This window comes from Serinus canaria, chromosome 3 (genome assembly GCF_022539315.1).
Source record: "Serinus canaria isolate serCan28SL12 chromosome 3, serCan2020, whole genome shotgun sequence".
NCBI classification, from domain to species: Eukaryota; Metazoa; Chordata; class Aves; order Passeriformes; family Fringillidae; genus Serinus; species Serinus canaria.
The window spans coordinates 56,070,527-56,097,613 of NC_066316.1; the positions used below are offsets into that span (position 1 = coordinate 56,070,527).

General features: G+C 39.7%; 1 protein-coding gene across 3 annotated transcripts in view; it reads right to left on the reverse strand.

The window, feature by feature from the left end:
* Positions 1-27,087, reverse strand: part of MTHFD1L (methylenetetrahydrofolate dehydrogenase (NADP+ dependent) 1 like) — a 145,520-nt gene that overhangs the window by 73,910 nt on the left and 44,523 nt on the right. For all 3 annotated transcript variants that reach the window (XM_050972386.1, XM_050972387.1, XM_050972389.1), the window contains 3 exons: positions 26,232-26,372; positions 19,502-19,570; positions 12,148-12,259 (listed from right to left, as the gene is read on the reverse strand). In XM_050972386.1, the coding sequence (XP_050828343.1) occupies positions 12,148-12,259; positions 19,502-19,570; positions 26,232-26,372 (322 nt within the window). The remainder of the gene's footprint in view (positions 1-12,147; positions 12,260-19,501; positions 19,571-26,231; positions 26,373-27,087) is intronic.

Consider the following 27,087-nt stretch of genomic DNA (forward strand, 5'->3'; position numbering starts at 1 on the left):
GCATCTCTCTCCCGGAAGGACAAACGGGTTCTGGTGTTATTTCATCCCACTTAAGTCTTTGCTAGGAGACAGAATGCCTTCCTTGCATGATTGGCCTGGGAGAGGACACCAATAACACTATTGACAGCACAACCACATCTTTTAGAAACTCATGGGAAAGGGCATCTCCTCTTATGTATCCCCAGGAAGAAGAATATTATTCCCCTGCATGAGCAGTTTGTGTTGATGTAAAAATGGCCTAGTGAAACCTCTGATGCAGAGGCTGTAAATTACTCTACAAGACCACCCCAAGACCTTTGCTGGAGAGTTCTGTGAGAGTGGAAATTATTCTACAAAGAGTGCAAGATGCGTGTATTGAACATATACAAAATTTAAGATATCAATAAACAAAAAGACGTTCCATGGAGACAGAGAACACTGGGTACTGTTAGCAGTATTTTAGGAGACAGGAAATAATGCCTGGTAGTGAGAACATGCAGCAGAAGCCACAGAAGAGCAGAGGAGGGTAAAAGAAGCAGGCAGGTAAAGCCCACTGTGCTGCACAGACTTCATGCAATAGCCATGGAGAAATGCAGCAGAAGCAGCTTTGGAAATCATGGAAGCTTTTCATGGAAGCTCTCCAGTACCTTTTGCAGGCAGGTGTTAGTTTGGTGGTAATCATCTGCATTTTTAAAATATTATATACAGAACTGGTATTTGAACCTCTACTCAAAGTGTAAGATTGATGATCTGCGAGAAGCTTATTAATATCTATTTGCTGTTTTCCCTATAATTTTTGGATAAGGAAAAAGAACTCCACTGGTTCAAATTGCTGTGGAAAATAATTGTGTCTGTTAAATGATATGATGTCATGCGTAATTAATCTTATAGAAAGAATTACAAACTGAGGAGAGAGAAGGTACTAAGGTCACACACCAACAAATCCCATCTTCCTACATGGAATTCCCAATTAAAAATGCAGTCAAAACCAAAATCAAACCAAACCATAATTCTGCTGCTTTGCAGAAGAAATCCTTGCAGCTGCTCATGGCTAAATCAATTCTTTAATGCTTATGGTGAATTTATCCACTTAACCACAATTCAAGTAATCAGGGCAACAGAATTGCCATTGCAAACTACCCATTACCATTTCTGAAATATTTCTACATTTTTAGTTGTGCCTCCTTACTAAAGATTATAAATTATTAATTCTTTTTTTCAATTCCTCTTCATAATTGCCCATCATCTTGTCATCTTAGCTACTCTATCATCCTTTAGCCCTCCCCCACATTTTTGTGCTTTCTTGCTCCTTGTGCAGCGAAGAACCCCAAAACGTACGCTGAATTCCTAATGGGCTCCTGGACAGGCTGAACCTGCAAGCCTTGATTTATGAAGCTGTTACTCAGTCCCTGGGGAGCTCTGTTTGAGATGCTGTAGATGGAGGCAGCACAAAGATACCGTGTCCTCGTGCATGCAAAGCATCTGTTTGTCCCTGAAGCTTCATTCCCACTCAGGGCTTGCAGCCAGTGCCAAGGTGAAAATATTTCAGAAGCGTGTGCCTTATTCCTGCAGGTAGCAAAGCTGAGGAGCTTGAGACTGTCAGCTTCAATAAAGCTGTCAGCATAGAAAGCCAACCATAAAGGGACCAAAAAATTGGCCTACCATGTAAAAGACAGGTAGGCCACCCAAAATTTAAAACAGGCTGTAACCTACATTTTCTCTTATTGTAGTAATCTCATCTGTTTCCTCAATCAAATCAAATTAATTAAACAGCAGCTTTATAAAACTGAAAAAATTAAATTACAAGGTCAGAGCATTAAACTGACCCTGAGATACCCTTTTGGATTTTAATCTTTTCTTTAATGTATTATTTTATAGAACCAGAGAGCAGCATTTGAACACTTTCAAATATTGTCAGTAGCCGACCTTCAAAAGCACCTTGGCTGCTTGCCAAAACACCACTCTTCCCATTAACAAATCACACTGGCCATACATAACCTAGCATTATTTGCAATCTCATTAACATGTTTAAAAATGGCTTAGAAATAAATTTACATCCCTAGACATGAATTCTTGAACTTTTCTTTAAAACTAATCCAATTAGATGATAAGATCAGATACGTAAACAAACATACTTTCTGTTTTCAAAGAGAAATAACTATTTTTCAGTAATTATTTTCTGTTAAAATACCCAGCATACTATAATAATACATATAGTTTGTTGCCTGAAAACTCAAAACCCAACAAAACAACAATTCAAAGTTAGCACATTTTCAGAGAAATCACAGTATTTTTTTTTAATATTCTATTACCATAGAGCACTTCATCTCTGAGGAAAAAACAAAACATCTGTAAATAAAAATATTTGGAACCCTTAGCATCTGCACTTTTCTTTCAGGAACATCTAAAGACATAATCTTAACCTTTTCCCCAAACCACATTGTTTTAATTGGGCTCATAGAGAGGGCAGCACAGGATGAAAAGAAAACATATCAGAGTTCTGATCCTGACTAAGAAAATGTAGCTTTAAATAATGGCTTTTGAAACCCCTGTTAAAAGAGCTCTCAGGGTGTCTGAGCTTATGGAATACTAGAGGAAAACAGAAAATCAACTCTGCAAAATGTTAATTTGTACTAGATGATAGGAAAATTTTGTCTACTATAACTACTATAATCAAAAATGGAAATTCATGTATTTATATCCTTTTCACATTCCATGTTTTTATTGACTTCTCTGGAGCCTTGATGAATTAAGTCAGCCGTTCCAAATGTAAATATACAAAATAAACAAACAAACATTGCCCCTTCAGTATGTGTACATTATTAAAAACTTTAATTATAAAAGCTTTCAGAAAACAAAACATTTCTGCCTGCAGGTTCAGAATGAGTCAGAAAATAAAAAGCAAACAGTGGTTTCTCCAACATGATGTACATATCTGAAGAAACCTAATCCTTACACAAGTTGTGCATAAAAAGAACATTAGGTTTCAGGATCAAAAGGTCAGTAAACCAAACAAACAAAAATCTAATGAAGAGCTAACATTTTCAACTGATATTAAAAATAAACCATCCACTAAAATTAAAATTCAGCCTTTGAAATGGGACTTGAACTCTTTATGCATGCTCTGCCCTGCTGACCCTTGCTAAAGGGTGTAAGTCAATATGAAATACTCACAAATGGAGAGAGGATGATGGATTTTCTGCCAAATAACCCTAAGCAAAAGTAAGGCTGTTAGCTGGGGAGCCTGCTTTTATTTCCTTTGCCAAGTGATGAATTAAGAGAACTTCCTAGCATACGTGATGTTTTACTGTTTGCAATTTTTTTAACCCCTGGTTCTTTTCTTCTTATAAATAAAAACAATACAACCAGTCGGCAACAAGAGAACAAAAGGAACTGCTTCTTATGTGTTGGGAGTTTTAAAACTAGGAAAGATTACTAACTTGGGGAAGGAAGGGAAAATGAACAGAAGTTGCAATGTCATCAGTTTCTACTCACTAGAATGGTATTTTATTTATCAGGAACTGGGCAGTGCCTCTACTTTCTGAATGAATGACAGATCCTTCCTATCTATTTTTACCTCTGGGTAAGACCGAGAATAATGGATAGCCCTTAACAGTTGTACACTCCATTTAGTTTATGAATATCACTGCCAGAGGAAAGAGTTGTGTTAATCTCTAACATGTTGCAGAAGAGGTCAGCATACAGGACATTAAAATACCATGTCAGCTTGTAAGTAAATTCCTGCTGCATGTTTAAGTACTGGCAGCTGCCGTGGCTCTACAAAGCCCCTTAAGTTACCTTAAAGTTCCTGTTACAGCAGTGCTTGTCATCTCCCCCTTTGCTATGGGGAGACAGTTTTTGCCCCCAAGAAAGTTCATAAACTGAAAGAACACATCGAGAAGAATGGGATTACATGTGCAGCCATAGAGGCTGCAATTACTTGCTTAAGGCCAGAAAGGCAGTGAAGGATGGAGGTGGGAATAAGATGTATGGCTCCTGTCAGGCACTGCAGTGCCACAGCCTCGAGACAGACCAGGACGTCTCCATCAGAGACCGTGTGCTGCTGGTGGCAAGCAATGGACTCGGCAGCTTCATCTCCTTGTCTTTCACTGGGCCAGAAAGAGGAGACAGGACAGGTTTCCTCATGGCATCAGCTCCTCAGGAGCCAGCCAGAAGGAACACTCACACGGCCCTTCCTGCCTCCCCATCATCATTGCAGCACACTGCCCAGGCACACAATCCCATCCCAAACACTATCTCACTGCGTCTCCGTTCTGCTCTGAAAACCCACACAAAGGGAAGAAAACATGGAACTCTCAAATAAGCTACACACGTCCAGTTCTCCGCTTGTTTGTGACCCAGCCAGCTCAGTGGTGGTGTGACACTTCATTCAGCACCCGGCCAACACACATGTGCCCCTTCACAGCTCCTAGTTTGTGAGAAAACCATTTCATTCCTTTTCCAGTGAGGCACAAAGCAGCATCCATCCCCCCAGAAACAATAAAAACCACACTGAAAATAACTGTGATAAGGCCATGCTATCTCTTAATTATTTTCTGTCATGTAACCATTAAAATTTCTTTCTTCATACTGAAATCACCCATTAATTAAAAATTCTCTTAATGTACAAATTAAAATGCCTGGTCTCTCACATGATGTTTGGCATGAGAACAGTGGTAACTCCTGTTCACTAGGAGGAAAGGCAGTCAAATAAACAGCTTGGCTATCCTGCAGGGTTAACTTCTTGAGTAGAAGATAATGTCACTATTAATTACATAAGCTCTAAAAGAGAGGAAAAGACAGAGTGAGCTGCTACACTAGGGAACAAGTGTCAGAACCTGCAAAGGAAATGCAAACAAATTACAAGGGTCTTCAGCCCCACAAATTAAACCAGAGAAGCTAGTGATGTGAGTATACCATAATATATTAAAAATGGAATTAAAAAACCAAAATACACAAGAGCCGAATGCACTTCTTTTAATAAAGTGTGAATCAGGGTTTTCAAAATCCTGGAAGAAGAAGAAAAATACAAACCACAACGCTCATATCAACATCTTAAATAAATTCCTTTTCTTTTGGTGCCTCGTGCCTGAAAATCATCAAAGTTATCTTCAGGTAATGGGGGTAAGTCTGAGTGACTACAGACTTGATGGTTTTCTAACAGATTCTTAAGAAGAGAATAACTTTTAAAAAACTGAAATAAGTAAGAAATATGACCTTTGTCTACCAAAGGGAGGCCATGCCAGTAAAAGCTTTCTCCTGTGGTGAAAATACGACAAAATCTCATCAATAATGAGGAACAAAAGAACAGCAATACATAGGAGCCTGTAAACCAGGCTAGAGGAACATTACTACATGATCAAGGGGAGAACAGGCAGCCACCACACGAGAACTGTGGGACAGGAGAGAGGACCAGCCCCAGGGCTCCCATTTATTATTTGTTAAACCATGTCCACAGAAAGACTGAGCAACACTGATGGAGTTTATTGGCAACAGCAAAGCTTGAAAAGGTACCACAGGGGAAAAGGTTTCTGTGGATTTATGAAGAAAAGAAAAAGAATAAAAACTATTTGCAGTAAAGAGTTACTGCCATTGGAGAAAAGTGACAAAAATCTGACCTACTATTTGGGAACTTCATACTTGCAAACATCAGGGAGGAGTCTGGGAACCTAGCAGTATGAATCAGTCAATCTGTGGAAACCACAGTCATTTATGGAAAATGTGTGCTTGAATTATTAGAGGCAGTATTACTAAAAATTATCACCTGAGAAAGAGAGGACTAAGCTGTAACACAGTATTACAAAAAACAGATCAAATGAGTCCCAACTGGCCATGGCAAGAGTTAAAAATCCTAGCTGGTTTCAAACTGGAGCTAAGTTTATGAAGGAGACAACTTGATATGCTTATCAGATAAAGCAGAGAACTCAGCTAAAAGGCTGATGATTTATAATCACATGTTATTTTATTCCTGTAAATTGCCCCTCACAATTCTGAAAATAAACAGCAGATTTGGGAACAAACATTTACAAATATGCTTTGTAGCTAGGAAAGGCAACGTGAATTTCCAACATGTTTTTAAGATGCATTTTTTTTTTTTAAAGGAAGACAGTAAAATCTCACTACAAGACAGTCCATAATTTAGGAGGCTTTGTCTTCAAAATAGCACCACCTCTCCTGACTGGGAAAAACATAACTTTTTTAATGCCAAGTTTGATATTTGTCAGACATAATTCAATAGCTCATGATCAATACCAACTTTCAGTTATGAGTTCAGCTTTGCATAATTTATAGCATTTCAAATTAATTCAGCTCTGAAATACAGTGACATATGATACTGAAATCAATGCTAGCATGCTTCCTTATACACAAAAACATTCAGGACAGCTCTCTTCTACTCATTTTTTCTTCTGAAAAGCTTTATATTGCAATGTATGCTAAAGAGCAGAAGAAAAAATTTATAGAAATCTGCAGTGACAACGTAGAGTCAGAACTTTCTCAAGGACTCCGAATACACAAAAATATAAGAAAATATCTGTTTCTCACTTGACATAATAATTAATAAATTATTTCAAGACTGCTTTAAGCACCAAAGCACAAATAGATAGTAATTTAAATCATTGTCACCCCACTTCCAGTTGCAGCAAGCATGATTTGCATCCAGATTATTTGTGACAAGGCAGTAAGTAAACTCAGCTTCCAGGAACTCTGACTTCATGCCAGTGAAAAAAACCACATTTGCACTACATCTCACCTCTGAAGACTTTCCTGCTTACTGGTAAGAAAACTTGCTAAGATTTTAAGAGCATGAAGAAGGAGACGATTTTTTTGTTCCCACTTGACAACAAGTGAAAGCAAGTTTTACTTTTACCCCAGCAGCTGTGAGGAAAGTAATAAAAAGGGCAGCCTGGATGTGAATGGCACCACCACTCACAAGAAAATGGCACAGACTCAAAGACCTTCTAGCAGTAATGGCACCTTATTTTGCAGTTTGTGGTACCACTGAGACTTGTATTATTAGACCATGACTTTAAGAGCCTCACAGCAATACCAGCCAACACAGTATCACCTTCCCTCCCCCCACCCCACTGTCACAGTTGTGCCCAGCACAGCTGCTTGAGCAGCTGCACCATGAATGGGGTCAGAGAAAATACTGTAAAGTTCTGAACATCCTTCTTCTGGTTTGCAGTACACACAGATCAGAGTAGGCAAGCCACACCTACACTGACAATGCTCTCAACTACCCCGTGCCATGAAACCTTGGCCTTGCTTTAACACTTCAACAAGAACAGCCACGTTGTTCAGAGAGCAACATCCTGGACTGAAATCACACTAAATTTTGGGGTTTTTTCTGAAAGTAAGAGTGAAGAAGTCAGAGATTAAATAATGCAATCTAGAAAGATGCTGGGGAGAGTCTTAAAAATTAAAGCTTTCTGGAGAGTCACTACATGGAATCCCCTTCTAATGATATCAAGCAAAAAAAAAAAAAATCCTTGAACTTGACATTTAAATGTAATAATATCACATTACTAGCGGTGCCAAGAGAAGTTTAGCCAAAGTATCTGGGCTTTACTTCCTTTTTTGGAAAAAGAGTACACAAAAAAATGGATTGAAGTGTCTTATGATATTAAAAAAATCTACTTAAGATGATTCACTTAATGTGTATTAAACACATTTTCACTTAGTGTATGAAACACATTTAATTTTTATAAGGTGCTTTATAAACTTGTTAAACAATGTCTGCTCTGAGAGTATGTAAAATGGATAGCCTTTGAAATAAAACTTTGTATGTACTGAAGAGATACTTACAACAGCTAGCATCATTAGTTTAACCAACAGAGTACCAACACAATAAAAAGAGTCAATTACTTGGCTTATAAAAATTTACTGCGTCTACAAATTCTTTCCAATTACATCAAGTGTACCAACTAAAGAAAGAAACAGAAAGTGGACTTAATTCTTAAGTCAGCAACAGTTTGCAATAATTCCCCTCTTGTCACCAGGACAAAGTTGCCCAGCACAGCATGCTCTCAGCATCAAATGTGATGTGCTTATCGGGAGTACCAAAGAGAGCAATCGACAACCATAAAGTCCAAACCTGAAAAACAAACTCGAGAAGAACTTTGCTTCAGGATTCCAAGGATCTACTCATGCTTCACTCTTCTGATTTACAATAAATCCCCTCTTTAGCTGAACATGAAGGGGTGAAAGAGTTGGATAGGGTAAACTGTTGAGTTGCATAGTGCAATGATTCCTGACGGCTCAGGGAAAGCCCCGAGTTCAGAGAGCCCCAAAACCCTGCAGTTCCAGGGACAGTTCCACAGCAGCTGTGATGATGGGCACATTCACTGTGCCTCAGCGTGGGTGCTCCCCATGCAGGAGCTGCCACTGAGGAGCCCTCCTCAGTGGGCCACTCCTGCTCTCAGCAGGGTCAGGGGAATGGTGTTTCCCAGCAGGGAAACACAAAGAGGCCGAGAGGACAAACAAATGCAAACCAGGCAGCGGCAGCGGCAGCATCGCACTTAAAGTTCAGTAGCAAAATTCATACCAAGAACTCAAAATCAAAGCAAAAAGGCTGAGTTATTGGTACATAGAAACAAGGCTCAGGAAAGAGAGAAAGGAAAAGATGAGCTAAAAGGCTTAAGCTATTTAAACCTAATGAAGGCCTGTGATTCACTTGGATATCTGAAACTGAAGCAGGGAATGCCTTCAGTTAGGGAGAGTTCACAACAGGACTCAATGGTTAAACTTCATTTATATTTTCTTTAAAGCAGACTGCCTACATCACTGTTACCTGACACTACTCAAAAGGCACAGCACGATGCCATTCCAGCTGAAAAGCAAGCAGAGAAACAGGCAATGCAGGGTAGAAAGAAAAAGTAAGGTTTAAAAATAAATTTTAAAAGAGCACTTTGAGAGAGTTTCTTTTTTTCTTTTTCTTTTTTTTTTTTTTCCCCTTGGCTGTGGCACATGGTCACACAAGTAATTGGATCTACACAACAGATTGGTTTCTCACTGCTGGCTGTCCCAGCTCAGCCTCTCCTGCACCAGCTCTGGTGTTTTTGTGACTCTGGGCTGAACTGCTTCTGTGTTAAGTCAGCAGAAAACTAAGCCAACAAAAAAGGCAATAGGTTTCTGCTGGGATGTTGTGCAAAAACAGTTGAGCACAGGCTGAGAATGGAGACAGGCTTAGCTGCCCCGGCAATGCAGGCTCAGTCTGGTCAGCTAGTGCATCCACAGTAGCTTTACTGGCACTTGAAAGCTCCAAATGAGGCTTTAATACTACAAATATTTATTTCAGCAAAAACACCATCTTATGTGGCATTATCTCATCTTCCCCCAGTCACACAAAGCTGTTTGCCCAGACACTGTCTGTTGAGGGGGAAGGAAAGGCTTTTTTTTGTTGTGGTTGTTTTCAATGGAGAGCAAGTCTCCAGCTCAGCTTGTCACGTGGCTCTGTGAACAGGTGTGCTGGTGAAACAGAGGGGCTGCAAAGGACTGGAAACAGGCAGCTGGAAGAAGGAGGGTGCTTAAACCAGGACAGTGACTTAAAAAGGTCTGTGTTTGTAAAAATGTGTTGCATATTCAAGCCTTAGTACTGTCCACATGCTTAACAGAAAATTCTAACCTAAAATAAATATGGTGTAAGTGAAAAAATAAAGAATAAATAAGAAATAGACACTAAATATATAAAGCAATAAATACATGAATTATATATATTTTATATCAGCATCCCATCTCACGGTGAGTGAGCTAATGGATGTACATAAAGATATTTATTCTACTATTCAGGAAAGTAATTTAATTGCAGAATATGTCACAGATTTATTCTGTTCCTGCTTTGGATGCAGCTGAGAGTAATCTCATAGCCTGTGGTCCCTCAAATGTCTCTCCCAGCCACATGGTTCTGCAAGATACCTTACTCTGTCCCTAGCACCTTTTGAATTCTTTCCTGAGCTTATGCAACTCAGTGACATGGCAGGGCTGTAATTGCTCATACAAGGTTTAATGAGTGCCAGATCTAATGCACGAGAACACTCCCAAAAGGGAAATGTGGAACAGTGAAAAGTTCTGCTTTTAGCAGGAGTGAATAAACTCACTCAGCTACTTCCCTAGCTGCAGCATAGCCGTCCTGCACCCTGGCTGGCTGAACTAACTAGAGGATCAGCTTTCCCCTTGGAATTTCAATTGCCATAGAAGGCTCAGGCAAACTCCTGTGAGCAGGAATGCAGTGGAGTTTCTTGCTACCTGCTTTGCTGTGCAGATTCACAGGGCACTGGTCCCTCCATCTGTATGGATGTCACCTCAGTGTGGACTGGTGAGCACTTTGTAGCTGTCATTTTAGACTTCACTTGTGTAGGGTAGGATAGGACTGTATTTAATAAACCAGTGCTGTCTCTGCCCACGTGCTCTGAGTAGTTACCAGAAAAAATGTATTTTTTACACCATAAAACTTATGGTAATTACAACCATTAGAACAAATATTTACACTTGTGACTACCTGAAAAGTTTATTTAAGCAGGCCACTCTAAGAACTTTTTCCTTTAATAACTTAACAAAGGACTACAAATCACGCTGAAGTTCCTGGCTCTGCAGAGCAAAGGCAGTCTTATTCTGAAGCCAGTTTCATGGGGATTTGTGTTCTGTGGAACAGAATCTGAACAAGAGCCTTTAGCTGGCACCACACAAAGGTTTTCCTATATTTCCTACGCTGCTTTGTCTCCCAGCAGAGCAACTGGAGCCAAAGACAAACAAAGCAGAAAAGAGCGTTAAAGACAAACAGGTGGATAAGACTGAAAAAAGCACAAGAAATGCAAGGATATGCTCTCTGTGCCTGAGGGACACACTCACTGGAAGGGAATCCAGATCTAAGGCAATACATTTTGGACTCTGAAACCTGGATCAAGACTCAAGACTGTCGCCAGCATACTTTCATTCAATTGATACACAACTGACTTCTCACTTGAAATGATTGCACACTGCAGAAACAAAGTCACTTCACATGGCTTGTGAAAAATTTTAGCTATCCTAAATTCTTTTGCTCTTCATTCCACAAAGCCATGTAACAACAAACATGGCCCAATGAAACAGGAATTCAACTGTCATTAAATAAATGTATTCAGAATGCAATATGTTCTTCTTTGAATGGATGTTTGATTAAGAGAGGGAAATAAAGAGACCTTTAAGCTGTACAACACTGTAAACAACAATCCTTTCCTGTATGTAGGTATGACATAAGCATATACATGCATGTTTCTCTACAAGTTTAAGAGGATTAGCATAATAAACCTCATGTTTCACATTGCTGCATCTTTTCAAGAGCATTGTTCCACAGGTACTCAAACCTGTTCCACAGGTACTCCAGCTTCAGCTTTAGGAATAACGTAATCCAGCCTGGGTGTTCAGGACTCAGAAGAGAAGGGCAGCAGCAGTGCTAAGGCATCACTACTGCAAAGCTGCTACACCCCTTTATTTAATTCTAAGGTTTAAACATTCACAACAATTTTTATAAAAGCTAGTTCATCGTTCAGCCACAAGTTTATTTGGCCTGCAACTGTAAGCTCTGTGTGTCTGTTGCTGCTTGTGAAGGCTGAATTCCTAATGTAAAAAGAGTCAGCCCACTCAAATGCCTTCATGGGAACATAAGGGCCTCACGATGAGGTTTGACAATGCAGCTGGACCAACCGAATGGCTCACAGCCAAAACGAGGCAGAATTAATCTTTTCTCTACCTTGCCTCTGCACTGGCTCAGGGACATCTGACCTCTGATTTGGCTGAGTTTACTGAACTGGCAGAGAAATAATTCATCAGGAAAAAAAGAGTGGTTTCTGTTGGTTTATCAAGTGAGGCCAGATGAATGCTAATAGCATGAACAACAGGACACCTCTTTCAGTGCAATCCAGGGATTTGACTGGCTCAGCCACCTTGTGGAGTGAACAGGTCACTTGTGAGTCAAACATGGAGACAGGACCATGGTGACAGGACTTGAGACAAAAGGCAGGGTAAGTAAAGAAGTGCTGGTGGCTTATTACACATTCACTTTAAGATTATTTTATACTGATATTAATAATGAAGTAGCACTCTTACCTTTAATTGCTAATTTTACCATTCATTTGCATCATTGCCTATTTACTAACAGATCATAATACAATAAACTGAATATTTACTTACCTACAAATCCTTTCTCTCCAACTAATTTAAGAGCAATTTTATCTGCCAAAACAGAAGAATTTCCATGTGCAATGTTAGCAAAGGGTCCGGCGTGAACAAATACTGGCGTTCCCTGGATGATAAAAAAAATGTGTAAGTAATTCAATGTACAGACATCATGGTTTAACTCCAACAGCAACTAAGCCCCACAGCTGATTACTCACTCCTCTATCAGTGGGATGGGGGAGCAAATCAGAAGGGTTAAAGTCAGAATACTCATGGCTTGAGATAAAGACAATTTAATAATAAGTAAAGAAAAGACTGCACATACACGACCAAAGCAAAACAAGGAATTCATTCCTGCTTCCCATGGGCAGGCAGGTGTTCAGCCCAGGAAAGCAGGGCTCCAACATGTGTAATCATTACTTGGGAAGACAAATGCCAAACTCCAAATGTCCCCCCTTCCTCCTCCTTCCCACAGCTTTGTATGCTCAGCACGATGTCACACGGCTGGGAATACCCAGTTGAGGTCAGCTGTGTCCAACTGTGTCCCCTCCCAACATCTTGTCTACCCCACAGCCTGCTTGCTGGTGGGGTGAGGCAGAAAAGGCCTTGACTCTGTGCAAGCCCTGCTCAGCAATTACAAAAACATTCCTGTGTTATCAACACTGCCTCCAGCACAAATCCAAAACACAGCCCTGTACCGGCTGATGTGAAGATAATTAACCCTATCCCAGGCCAAACCAGCACATTTGGTAAGAAACTCAATAATTTTTCAGGCTTATCAAAGTCACAAATAAATCAAAGCACATATAGCAAAGAAGTGCTATTAGACAATTTAGGGGAACATCTCAGGTGCTTGAGAACTCATTTGCCTGCTTCATTCCTAGGAAGGTAATAAACTCTAGTGCAAACCTACACAACTTCCTCACCCCACCTTGTACTAGTTCATGTTTCATATTCCACAGCTCTAATACTGCGGTGTGCCATTCTGGGACATGTCCTGTAACAAACACTAAATGCAGCACTGCAGATGCACAAGGAAGAGCCCAGCTCCAGCCCTTCTCCAGCCCTGTGTGCTCCTGTTTTCCTCACTGGCTGCAGCAGCCATTCCTGCCCTGGCAGAGGAGCCAGGGACCTGAGTCAAGGGTTAAGGAGCTGGAGAGGGAGATGGCAAGGGACATGCTGGGGTGCAGTGGGGATACTGACACAATGGAAAACACATTCACTGCTGCTGGAAGCCGAGGTGCAGAGCTGAATTCTCCTGCACTAGACACCACACATTTGCATTTACACAGGGAAAATTGACAGAGTGGATTTTCCCTGTGTAAATACAAATGCATGGTGTCTATGTCTAATGGCTTACTCCTTGCATCTCCTTTAGAGAGGTTTTCTAATCTAAATCAGAGAAAGGAGAGGCAAGGAGTAAGCAAATTAGCTATGTATAAGGAGTTTGTGAGGTAGGAAGCAGTTCCAGCTTCCCTCTTATATTTTTGGCCAGGACCCAAAGGTGAGGAGAAATTAGAAAATAAGCATTCTCAGAAAGGTATTAGGATTAGGTGAGATTACAGTAACTGCTGATTTTTCTCTAAAACACAATACACAACCAGAAGAATGTCACTTCAGCTGTTCTACTACAAAATAATCAGGCAAACAAGTGCCCGTTGTTATGTTTATGCATTTTTAAGTGCCCAGCTGGTTAAAGAAAAGGTAAGCAGACAATTTCACATTATTTCCATCAATCTTCTCACATTTTGTACTAGGAGATACTGCCAGCTCTCAAAATTTCAGGCAACCTACCAGGCAGCCTCCTTCAAGTTTGGACCAGAAACACCAGCTAAGGAGGACAGTGTTCTATGGCTCAGCTGCAGGGCACATCTATTAGTCCCCTGAACCACAGTTTGGAAACTATTAACCATAAAATACAAGTTGGCTCTTCCTCCTCCCTCCCCATAGCCACCAGTGTCTTAAGGAAAGAACTTACATAGAAAAATCTCTATTTCACTGCTGTAATCTAAGTGGTGTTGTACAGAAAATGTGGACATTTTAGTAACGATGACTAGAAATCATATACAAAAATAATATATCAACAAAAAGCATCTCTTCTTATTGCTTCCTTTGAAGTAATAGCATACAATTAATTGTTTTGCTCAGAGGAAAGACAAGTAAGTTTTTAGCCACTGCCACATGCACACACACGGGTGGGGGCTATTCTCCAGGAACAGTACAATTAAGCTACAACTTAGATAACTCTGCCTCATACATGTTGGGAGTAGAAACTGGAGCCAAAAAAGTAAATGAAGGAGAAATTGTGCCCTGTAATAAGAGAACTGATTTGATCACTATAATCATAACATAGTGCTTACCTAGGGTTAGCTTTTTTCTTGTTTTCTATCTGCTAATGGACACTGCAAAATCAACTGAGATTTTACACAGGTACACAAAAACTTAACATGAACTACAAGTGCCTTCAAAGGTTTTTATTTGGGCATCAGACCTAATAGGTGCCAAGCAAAATATGTTATCCCTATCCCAAAGAGCTTGTAACAGAAAATCAAATGCAAACAACTTTCACTAAACTAAGTTGAAGTTTTACTTCTACTTTAATCCAGTATTTGGCATTCAAATAAGTAGGACCACAAATTTCCAGCTAAGAGACTCAGATCCATAAAGTTTATTCCAATTTGTCTTTTATTACTCAGTAAGACTAACTTCCACTCTTCCAACCCCTAATTTCTTGTGGCAAGCAATTAGGACTGCTCTCATTAGAGCCCAGAGCACACACTGGGCAGATGTGATGCATGGACCCACAGCCACTGCCAGCCTAGCACACACTGCAGCACCTGTGCAGAGAGGTGCCAGAAGGGTCTCCTACACTCCCTGCACTACTGTGCTTCCAAGAGTTCATCCACACAACATGGATAGGAAGGGAATGTGAACTGCAGGATCCAAAATCCAGAATACTGGAAGCCAAGGGGATCCCATGACTAACTTGAAATCCAAACATACTAGTAAATCACTGGCATAGACAGATGCTCCCCTGAAGCTCTGAAATCCACCAGAAGAAAAGGAAGAGCCATTGGCATGTTTTTTTTACAAGAGCAATCCTGGAAGAAAAGGTCCTGCTGGAGTTCACTCAGCGAAGAGAGAGAACTCCAGCAGGACCTTGGGAGCCTCAGGCACACCTTGGAACAGGGACAACAATGTCTTCTCAGGCCAGCTTTAGTGACTGTGCCAGTCCATCTGTCCCACTTATTTTTGCTACACTCTTAACAAACTATATGGAGAACCCAGCAGTGGCACAGGGATGCATTCTGCTGACTGTTTTCAGTACAGAAAATATTATTATCCAGGTTTCAGTAAAAGAAAATAAACCCCGAACGTCAATAACTATCTGAAGTTATCTGGCCTCTGGAAGGATGTTTATAATACTTATTACCATTCTTCTCTCATCTTTACTATGAGTGGCACTTCAAAAGTAACACAACAAACCACCCCAGAGCAGCCAGCCTGCAACTACAAAGGGCTGTCCCATAGAGCAGCAGCTGCTCTGTTACGCGTGGTATAAATAAATGCTAAACATTAAGGGATCAGTCGACAAGAGAACAAATCTGTCATGAGGAACATAGATAAACACTATGAAATCATTATGTACATTCCAAACAAAGTAATCTCAATTCTACAGCACAGATAGAAGTAAGCTCCACTGAAGTCTGCGGTTATTGTAGATGAGTGCCCTGTGTCTCCCATTTTCAGATTTTTACTGCCATTGCTGCATATAAAACACTGTCAATCACTAACACTTCCAGGCAGAATTTCTGGTGTCAGAGTAGCAGGACTGTGACAGAAAGCAACCCACCAAGAAACCTCTTTAAAAACCAGCAAATTAAACCACACATCAATTCACATAGAAATAAAAGCACTGACATAAGTTGCCAGTTCAGTTCCATGCAGGACTGACATTTGGTAATTTTTGATTTATGACCATCTAAGCCTCTTCTCCAGTGCATGCAGACATCCACATAAAGTTGGTGCCAATCTACCGAGCATGTTCTTCTCCCTTCTCACAGGCCCTTAGAAGCAATTCCTCAGACTTCCAAGGCTTAACACAATTCCCATCCACAGGCTTTGGCCAGATCACAGAGGAGTGCAGCTGCACTGGCTCCTTCTATCTGGCTACTCTCTCTGCAATGGCTCCTTCCAGTCACTGCTGCCCACTATGACTTTCAAATTATGCCAAATCAACTCAGCCATCCAGAACTCCTCCTCTCTCTCATCTGGCAGTCTTTTTGCCACCCCCCAAAGTGATCTGGAAGATCTGCTTTGGTGAACAGTTTAGTGCCTAGTTGCCAGACAGGTCCATGGTGCATTCTGAGCTGTATTTATGTTCTCTGTAATCATATTATTATGTTTTTTCACCTATGTGCTGTAGGATTATTTCTAATTTTTCTGTTGTCAGCAACGGTGCTGTTGCTAAAGGTCCTTACACTTTTATGAAGAACTTGTTCTCCCCAAAGGGATAAGGATAATCTTGTCCAATTACTACTGGTAACCTCTTTGGAAACTTAAGATGCTAACTTTTGGATTTGATGCTACTTATTAGGTTTGTTTCAAGTGTAATGTAGGCTTCCGTTATCCTCATTTCTGATTTGCAATTCACACATTGATCAGAAAGATGGCATTACCTATAGCAGAAGAACTACTATTACATCTACCTCCCCAGGGTATACTAGGATATGTTTGGCTTAAAATCTGTCATGCTAGAGGGCTCTTAACTCTCAAGTGGAGCACTAGAGTACATTCAAGTGTGCAGGGCACAACATCCTCCTTGTTCCCCTCCTTTTTCTTTTTTAAACTGAAGCTATTAAAAGTGGCACCTATTACAGTTATTCAGATGAAGAATTAAAAATAATGAAGAGAGCTCAAGAGCAGCCCAGGCATTAGAAGAGTGGGCCACTGCATCCCCAGGAAGGTGAAGCATGTCCTGGGGTGCATTGGGCTCAGCATGGCCAGCCAGGCAAGGGAGGGGATTGTCCTGCTCTGCTCTGCACTGGGGCGGGCTCACCTCCCATGCTGGGGGCAGTTTTGGGTGTCAATGTGTGAAAAATGATATTGAGCCATTAGAGAGTGTCCAAAGGAGGCCATGAGGATGGTGAAGGGCCTTGAGGGGCAGCCATCTGAGGAGTGGCTGAGGTCACTTGGTCTGTTCAGCCTGGAGGAGACTGAGGGGAGATCTCACTGAAGTTAAAGTGTCCTTGTGAGAGGAAGAGAAGGCGTAGACACTGATCTCTTCTCTGTGGTGACCAATGATGGGGTCTGAAGCTGTCAGGGGAGGTTTATGTTGAATATTAGGAAAAGGTTCCTCAGCCAGAGGGTGGTTGGGCACTGGAGCAGGCTCCCCAGGGAAGTGGTCACAGCACCAGCCTGGCAGAGTTCAAGAAGTGTTTGTCTTGGGCACATGGTGTGGTCTTGGGGTTGGTGCTGTGCAGGGCCAGGAGCTGGGCTTGGTCATCCTTGGGGGTCACTTCTAGCTCAGCAGGTTCTGTGATTCTACATGAGAGCAATGACACAGCCCAGAAGTGTAAAACAACACAAAAGGACATCAGCCAAAGCACAGCACTACCATGGAAAACATTTAGATAAACTGGGGATCTCCATTACTTGGATAGGGGACTCATACTAGCCTGCAAGCCAGCAAGTATCCAAAGGGTGACAAAAATTCATCTTCAAGACTCAGAGTGGAGGAGTGGAGCATGAAGCAGCTTCTGAGCTGCTTTGGTTTGCTGTTTTAAAAATAACTTCGTGAGAAGAATTTAGGGGGAAAATGAATCTTTGGGTAATGTGGTCAGGGTCCTGCTAACAAGCAACAGTGTTTGATGAAAGTTGGCAGATGTTTCAGCCATACCACAGATTAGACTAGAAAAGAATACCACATAAAAGGCAGGAATTCTATTGCATAGAAATGTGAATGTAAAGAAACGCAGGGAAAAAAATAAATGCATGCAAGTCCCAGAACCAAATGCCTATCGATCAAAAGAATCTCTTCTGACATTTATAATTGTCTTTCAGAACACTGCAACAAAACCATGGTATTTTCCAACAGATATGCAAAGTGCAAACAGAGTGACTAAATGGTCAGAATCAAAGCTACCTTGTCACTGGTGCTTTACACACACAATGTTATCCAAGTGGTGATTGTAATACTGAGCTCTGGCCATGACATTCTCAATGTTATGTGAACTCCAGCTATTGGATGTTATATTAAAATTATCACACACATACATATATTCTTCAAACAGCTACATGAAAGAACAGGTTTCCTTTGCAGGGGAAAATAATTAAGATGGTTTAATAAAATAACATAGATTTAAATTCTGTTTTTCTAATATTCCCTGACACTAGGAAATTGTCCCCAACCAAACTCAAAAGCAAAAAGATAGTTATAGCTTCAACATGCTGTAGAAAAGGAGACTTTTTTTATCAACTGGTGATTGCACTGGTACCTTTCTGCATTCTTCAACTTTTCATCACATCAAGAATCTGAAATACTCCACCTATGTAATTTTGATGGTCAATTGAAAAAAAGACACTGATTTTTCTCCAAGTGCATTTGTTTTCAAAGATGCTTCATTATTTTCTCATTTTTCTTTCTCCTTCTCCCCTTGAATGTTGCTCATCAGTTTCCCATCAAAACATCAATACCAGACTGCCCAGCACAAAGTTAGCTTGCACTAATTCTACATTCCTTAAGCTTTTGGAAGAAAGCTCACTAGGGTAGGTGTAAAACATTCCTCTCATAGCCCATGAAAGCTTCATTTAGTCCATGAAGGCACCTGTGGCAGGACAGGGTGGCTGGGAGGCATCTCTTGAAAATGCATAAACAGCTGAAAGGGCCCTCCTGTGATTTTGAATGGCACAAACTGTAACACGGATTAGAACAGCCACAGCAAAGCACATTTTTTCCCCACAAAATGCTGGGCTGTGGGAATTGTCATGAGAACATCCAAAGAAATACACAAAAAGAACACTTCCCTGTGAGAACAAGGTGGGAAATAGTAGTAAATCCGTGACTTAGAAGATGAACCTGCCTCCCATTGTGCTCAGAAGAAGCTCAACAATGCACTGCAGCTTGTTTGCAACAGTAGGTAAAATTATGACTATAGACAGATCTCAAAAAAGGAAAAGCAACAACAAAAATAAATACAGATAGAGTTGTATAGTTAACATAAAGAAATGAATGTTTGCTAGAATGGTTTTATGGATCAGACTCTGGCTTGAACTTAGATAGTCAAGCACAGTTGCTGAAGAGAAGCATGATCAGCACAGTATGGAATTTGAAAGCTGGAGAAGAGCAGGCATCATAAGCCATACTTACCTCTAATGTCTGCATTAGCGTGGGCTTAATTGCATCTTTCATCAAAACTGCCAAAGCACCAGTTACTCCCTAAAAGACAAGAGTCCACATTTTAAAGAAGTCAGTTCTAAGGTGCAACATTTCCAAGTTACACTTATAATTTCAAAACCCTTACAGTTCAAAGCAGTGTTGCAGTGATGCATAAAGAATTTATTTAAATATTACCTCAAGACTTGTAAAATTCTGTATTAACAGTGTGTCTAAAACAAAAATTATTTTATTCCAAATACACTTAAAAGGCAACGGGCAACTTCTTTGTCCTATTTCATGGAAAGAGCAGAAAGAGAATTAAGTGATCAGCATGAGGATGTTCAAGGTAACAAAAGATGAAGGGCCAAAAGCCACTGAGACCTGAGAAAGCAAGAAGGCAACAGCTTGTTAAAACTGCCTAAAGAAATGACAGATGTATTTCTTTTATGACAGACTCTACAGCAAAAATCAATAGCTAGCAACAACCAGAGAGAGTATTTTTCAAGACTTGTACAAATATACACATAACAGATAGAGGATGAAAGCAGCCACAGAGTTTACTAGGGGCAGATAAGAAATACATCACAAGATTAAAAGTTAGAGGTGCCTTACTGTGATGATGAGATCACAAACGGAGTTGAGCAAACTCCTGCATTTTGGTTGTAAAAAACTTTACTCCTCCCTAAAAATTCTGTTGAAGTATAAATTTCACACTGACTGACCTTAAAATAAATAAAAGTCATAACAACCCTCTACACCAAATTTCAATGCTCATTCTAGGGGAAAAAAAAAGGCAACAGAGTGTGCACATCACTATCAGATGATATGAAGAGTGCTATCTAGAAACCACCAGCATATGTTCAAATTTATTCTTGAATTACTTTGATTTTGAGATTATGGTTTTCGTTTTGAAAGAACTAGATCATGGTTCAAAAAAACCACACTAGTGTTATAAAGAGTGGCTCATAGACTTGCCAGAGAATGCAAAAAAGAAGAATATATTTTTGTATTGAAAAGAAACATGAAAACCAAACAAAAATCCTAGCTGCTGTAAATTGTTTAAACTGAAGATTAAAAAACATGGGTACAATATCCAAGTTGCCTATAAAGAGATGAGCAATAATATTCAAATAAAGAAAAGCAATAAAAATAGTGCCTTTATAATTCCCAACACAGCTTTTGTCAACTAACCCCAGATTTGAGCAATCAAAATCTGCATGAAAAGTTTGACGGCAACAGATAAGACATAAAAGTATGTGATGATTAAGTGCAGTATTTTATAAAATACAATTTTCTCCTTTCTGAGAGCAGACTTCAGAGGAAAATGATGCAGAATATTTGGCCTCAGATAAAACTGAATTGAAACCAAAATAGTGAAACTGGCTTCTACTGATGCATAGCAAGTGTTTCCTTGGAGGACCGTGAAGCAGAGAGAGAGAGAAGGAAAAGATTTTTCTTTGCACTCTGCATCTCCCACTATTTACGAAACCCAATGGATCCACAAAGATATAATATGAGAAGCTGATAGGAAAACAGCATAGTTTTCATCTTCTGAATTAGATTGCTGTTTCTTAAGATGTTAATTTTAGAAGCCAGGATTCAAATGCAAGGAAACAGAAGCACTCCAGCTCTTTCAAAATGGTGAGACTCCACCACCTCCATAAAAACAGCCTGGTGCTATGTTGTTGATATACCCAAATACTCTAATTTCTAGAAGAAAAAAAAAAAAAAGCCAATGCAAAACTTTATATCTGGTCTTTCAAGTGGTCAACAGCAGGAATAACTACCTGAGCAGTCATGGATCAGACCTACTGGAAAGAAGACTTGGGGGAAGAAGAAGCAAAAAATAAAGTCACTTCTCCCTCAGTCTCCTCCCCTGGTCCTTCTAGATAAGCATGGCTCAAATCCTGTCTCCTTTGTTTTCTGATGTCTTCACCAGTCTGATAAAAACAGTGAAATAAGAAACCACTTCCTCTGCATTTGAACTTTTTGGGAGATACTATTTATGCATTATTTTGGAAATACTAGACATACCTTCTGGACACAACAACTCACTTTATCTGAAGCTGAAAGCAAAGAAAAAAATATGCAAATACTCCAATAGGCATATCTTGTGCCTTCCATGGTTCTTAACCAGGTTTGGTGTCAACAGCAGTCCTTAAAGGCTAAACAAACTTTTTTTAGGTTTTCATACCTGACATGACTGAGAATGAAGTTTTCATTTCTTTGTACACTCAATCCTCCAAGTATCTAATATACAATTCCCACAGCTCACTCCAAGTCCTGGATCTGATTCTCAAAGCTGTTTAAGGAATCAGGTTCGTACTTCCAATTCAGAACAGATAAACTTCTTATAAAAGAATTAGAGGCTTCGACACTTGCACACCAATTAAGCTTGTGAGAGCCCAAAGATCATTAGGTTTCCACAACTCACTGTCAGAGGAAAGAAGTAGGGCTCTGAATCAATTGTATACAGATGTTCAACTTTTCTGGGTTCCTTCCTGGAACTGATCACAGGTATTTCTGAAAATAATGCTCCTTCCATCTATCCAGCAGCCGTCGGGGCAGGTATGCTCCCCAGGACAGCACAGATCACAGAGCATAAAATAAATTATACACATGACACAGGAAAGGGAAACTTAGATGAAAATCCAAAATACTTTCAAAGCAACTTCCAGTGGTGCAGTCTCTGAAGTCTATCAAGACTGGAAATGAAAGCCAAGACCAGAGGACAAGGAAAGTGATTGAAAGTAACTACTATGAAATGAGTAAAGGCTACACAGACTGAAGGGCAGAGAAAAATCCTTTTCTTTATAAGAAAAATAATGAATGAATATAAGAAAAATAATGAATAATATGAAATATAAGAAAAATAATAATATAAAATAATAATAATATAAATATAAGAAAAATAATGAATGAATATAAGAAAAATAATGAATAATAATTCATTATTTTTCTTTATAAGAAAAATAATGAATACTTGCAACTTCCTTTCAATTGAAACTATAATCTCTAACAAAACAATAACACTTTCTGTAATTTCAGTCCTGTAACAAAACTAAACCTTAAACCATAATCAGAGAAGAACTGCAACCCCTTTTGTTTGAAGTGAACACTGTACACAATGTTTCTGATGAACCAGAGAACAAAATCTCACTAGCTGACAGATCATTTACATACGCAAATATGAAGCTATTTCTTTTTTTCTTTTGGTCCCAGAATTACTTACTGAAAGCTAACAGTATGGTACAGCAAGTAAGCTGAGAAGAAGTCTCATTAAAAAAAAAAAGTGACATATTTATTTAATATTTTTCAATCTACTGAAATACTGATCTTGGGCATATATTCCAATTTAGCTTCACATAAAAATATGGTATGTGTCCATCAGAATTCTACCTCACTGTAAAAGCCAAAAAGCAATTAAGTCTTCAAAATACTGTACAATGAGCACCACATTTTGGCAAAGAGTTCAACATATTCCATTACAGAGGATAGGCATTTAATCCATTACTCTTGTGGAAAGAGTCTTCTCAATTCATGAAATATTCCATTTATCTTTTTTCTATTATTCCTAGCCTGTCTCTGCATATGGTTTTTATCTGCCAATGTGTATTTTAGGTTTTACTGTTGTATTATGATAAATATATTGCATATAAAGACAAAATTAAGAGCAATTGTATTTTTGTGAAGTATTTTGTGTGTACATCTGGAAACAAATCACAGAGAAAGGTTTAGTGGTTTTGGTTCACATAGATTTCAAAAAACTAAAGACTACTGTCAAATATTAAAACTTGCATAAATTCAGTCTATGTAGGATATAAACATGAACCCCAGAATTTTTTTAAAGATAGGCAGAACTGACCCATTACTCAGGTTGTGTGGTATTTCTCATGGTAAAAGTGCCTTTAAAGTTTCTTAGAACTCTATGCAATTGCAGTTCTTTGGGCTAAAATGTTCCATGTCAGTGGACTATGATGGATACAAGCTTTTGAACTTGATTTTGTATTACAAAAACAGAAGTCAAAATTATTGAACCTGGATTGAGAGCATTATAACATTTTGAACAGTGTCCTTCCTTTGTTCAGCTGTCTTGAAATCTTTCCTTACTGAACTGTAGAGCTTTACCTCTTCACTGACCCTGACCTGAAAGGAGGATGGAAATTCAGGAGCAGAATTGCTTCACATCAAACCTCTTGATGTGTGTGAAAATTTTCCCAAAAACTAATCCTTGGATTATATCAACACAGGCAGCATGAGCTGCAGGGGAAGAGGGGAAGAGTAGAGACTGCATTTAAAGTCTAGAAACAGTAGGTTTAGTTGCAAGCTGCTCAAACAGACTGACCACCAGTGGGAAGAAACCAGCAAAGGAGACAAAATGCTACATGACAGAACAGAAATTTATCTTCTTTGTACATATCAATTATGACTTGTTATGGTCTTTGATTATACTTCTCCTGCTGTTGTTTCCAGAGGATTCAACTTTATACAGCACACTTTCACCAGTGCAGGATGGTTTTTCATAAGCTCTCCCCCTCTGTACAAAGTAAGCATTATTTAATTTGGTACAGAAATCATAGAGACCCCACTGCTAATTTCTTTTGACATTTTTTAAATCCCAACACCACAGCATCTGACTTCTTCAGCAACATTAGTAAGTCTTCAGAAATGAACAATTGTTCCTGTTTTGCAAAAGTGAAACCTGTACACTCAAGAATCAAGCTCAGAAATATTCACTAATTTTGGATGCTCAACCTGAGACAACAGAAAATAATTTCTTCTGGTTCAGAGTTCTTGAAGGAGTTTCACTCTTTCTATAAATTTCAGTTGTTAAGCTCTCTAGTATTAAACCAGACTGAGGAATGCCTAACTCCTTATGTACTGTAAGAGTCAGTTTGTGTGGACAGAGCACCTCATAAATGTTTTGCTAAGAACACAGGAATAGAGCTCTCCAAAGAGATGCTTTATATCCTTAACCATTAAACCATGTTCCTCTTATTCCCATGGTTTTCATACTTGTTTTTAACACACTGCACAACAAAAGAGGTAGGTGTTCCTGCACTTCCCAATCATGACATGCATCCAAATCTTTCCTGTGCATGGTATGGAGAACCTCCAGAAGGAAAAGAATGCAGCAGCATAGCTGCAGATGCTCATAAAACATGTCCTTCAGACTGTGATGATTTTTTCTTTCTGGGCAGTTTTTTTTTTTTTTTTTTTTTTAATAATACAAAACACTGCTTTAAAGAACAACTAGAAACATATGTTCAGTACAAGCAAAACTATCAAATGATTGAGACACTAAGCATAGGAAGTTTGTTTTAAAAAAAAGCCAAAGAAAACTGAATTAGTAACAGACATTTTTCTGAGCACTACTTTCATTTTAGGGACACAGTGGAAAAGTTCTAAAATTTTTTTGCCCCAATGGAAAAGCCATTTCTTTAATTCATCAAGCTGATTAGCATTAAATGGTTAGCGGGTCAAATATTTTGCACTGCTAATAAATAAAAGTACCTTCATACAAAAGTAGTGTCAAAATTAAAATCGCATACTACAAATGCAGTTTTAATTCTAACACTAAATAATTTTAAAGTATTTGCATATGCCTTATAATGTAACTTATTCCCTATTCCCCTCCACTTGGCCAAGACAAAGTTTTACAATTGAAAAGCAAAAGCAAAACCTCAACAGCTAGAATATGTCTCCTGCATAATTGGAAAAGATGATTTACTTTGAATTTTAATGATGACTGTACTTAGAAATTTTTAACCTTATCTTAATTTCATTCTTAAATCCAGGCATTCTAGATATCGTTTTCATTTCTTTATTAAACTGGAATCCTCTAAGGCAGTGAAGGTGCTCCTGACTTGAGGATTTGCTATCTTTGCTGACAGGGCAGGATACTCATTGTTTTACTCATTCATTACTCAGTAAGTTTGAGCAGATGTTCACAAAACAGGGAAAAAAACATAACAAAACAGGAGAAAAGCTACAGAGCCTGTGTGATCCAGGCAGCCATCAGAGATGGGCTGGCATTAGACTGCTCCTGGCATGCAGCTGATTACAAACATCAGCTGGTAGCTTCTGGCTGCACCTGAACCTGCCATGCACAACCTCATGTGAACTTCCAACCACTCCCAGCCCAGATACAAGGGACAGAATGTGATTTAAAGAAAAAACTGATTCTTTTCAGAAGCTGAAGTAGGGAATGAGGAAACAGCAACTAGCGAAGGTACAGAAGAAAAAAAAAAATCTAATGAGAGATAAACCTGTCCCAAGCACTATCAGCAACCTTTGAATGAAGAACAGCTTGTTTCCACTCAGATTCAGTGGTACAGGCATTCATGTGGTAACTATCACTGCAACATCTGAGCAGACTCTAGAAGCACAGTAGCAAACATTACCAGCTCTCTCAAATAAGAGCCCGCACTTTGACTCCCTCCAGCACTGAATTTGTTTGCCTTAAGAATTGCAGAAATGATCCAAGTAGGTTATGGAGACCAGAGGCTTTCTGAGCCAGATGTTACTAGAGTTGAAGAAATGAGCTCTACATCTTGTTCTCATTCTCCAGCAGGTTTTGGCCCAGAAGATGATCTTTCTTTGATATCTGACTGCGCTGTTCAAAGCAAAATCTTTGGCATGCACCTGCCTTTTTAATGCTTCAAGAGGCAAAACAAACATGTTTGAGGTTATTCACAGGTCTCTACAGCACTGAACATACCAAATCCTCTGCTGTTACTGGTTGTCCTTTCTTGTCATTAGCCACCACCATTCTCCCCAGTCTTTCTTTCATGTCTTGAAGGCTGGTGGTAAGTGCCAGGATGGCCATAATCTCACTTGCAACAGCAATATCAAACTGAGCCTGTAAAGTAGAAATGAGAATCATGAACCAAATCAAAGTCAGCTGAACTACTCACAGGGGATCATCAGGAATAAACTCAGGAAAGATCAATTTCACACTGGCATTCAAACAAGTTCTAAATGGTAACTTACAGCTTTTGGGATTACTTAAGACTAGAGTAACTTTATGTACAGACTGGGCGATGAACCGTGGGAATGAAGACCTGCAAAAAGGGACCTGGGGGCCCTGGTCAGTGGCAAGTTGAACACAAGTCAGCAGTGCCCTGGCAGCCAGAAGGGCCAGACATGTCCTGGGGGGCATCAGGCTCAGCATGGCCAGCCAGGCAAGGCAGGGGATTGTCCTGCTCTGCTCTGCACTGGGGCGGGCTCACCTCCAGTGCTGGGGGCAGTTCTGGGTGCCATGATACAAGAAAGACATAAAAAAATGGGAAAGCGTCCAAAGAAGGGCCACAAAAACAGTGACAGACCCTGAAGGGAAGACCATATGAAGAACAGCTGAGGTCACTTAGTCTGTTCAGCCTGGAGAAGAGGAGACCAAGGGGAGACCTCATTGCAGCCTACAGTTTCCTCATGAGAGGAAGAGGAGGGGCAGGCACTGATTTCTTCTCTTGTGAGAGGACCCCAGAAAATGGCCTGAAGTTGTGTCAGGGGAGGTTTAGATTGGATTTTAGAAAAAGGTTCTTCACCCAGAGGGTGGTTGTGCACAGAGTCCCAGG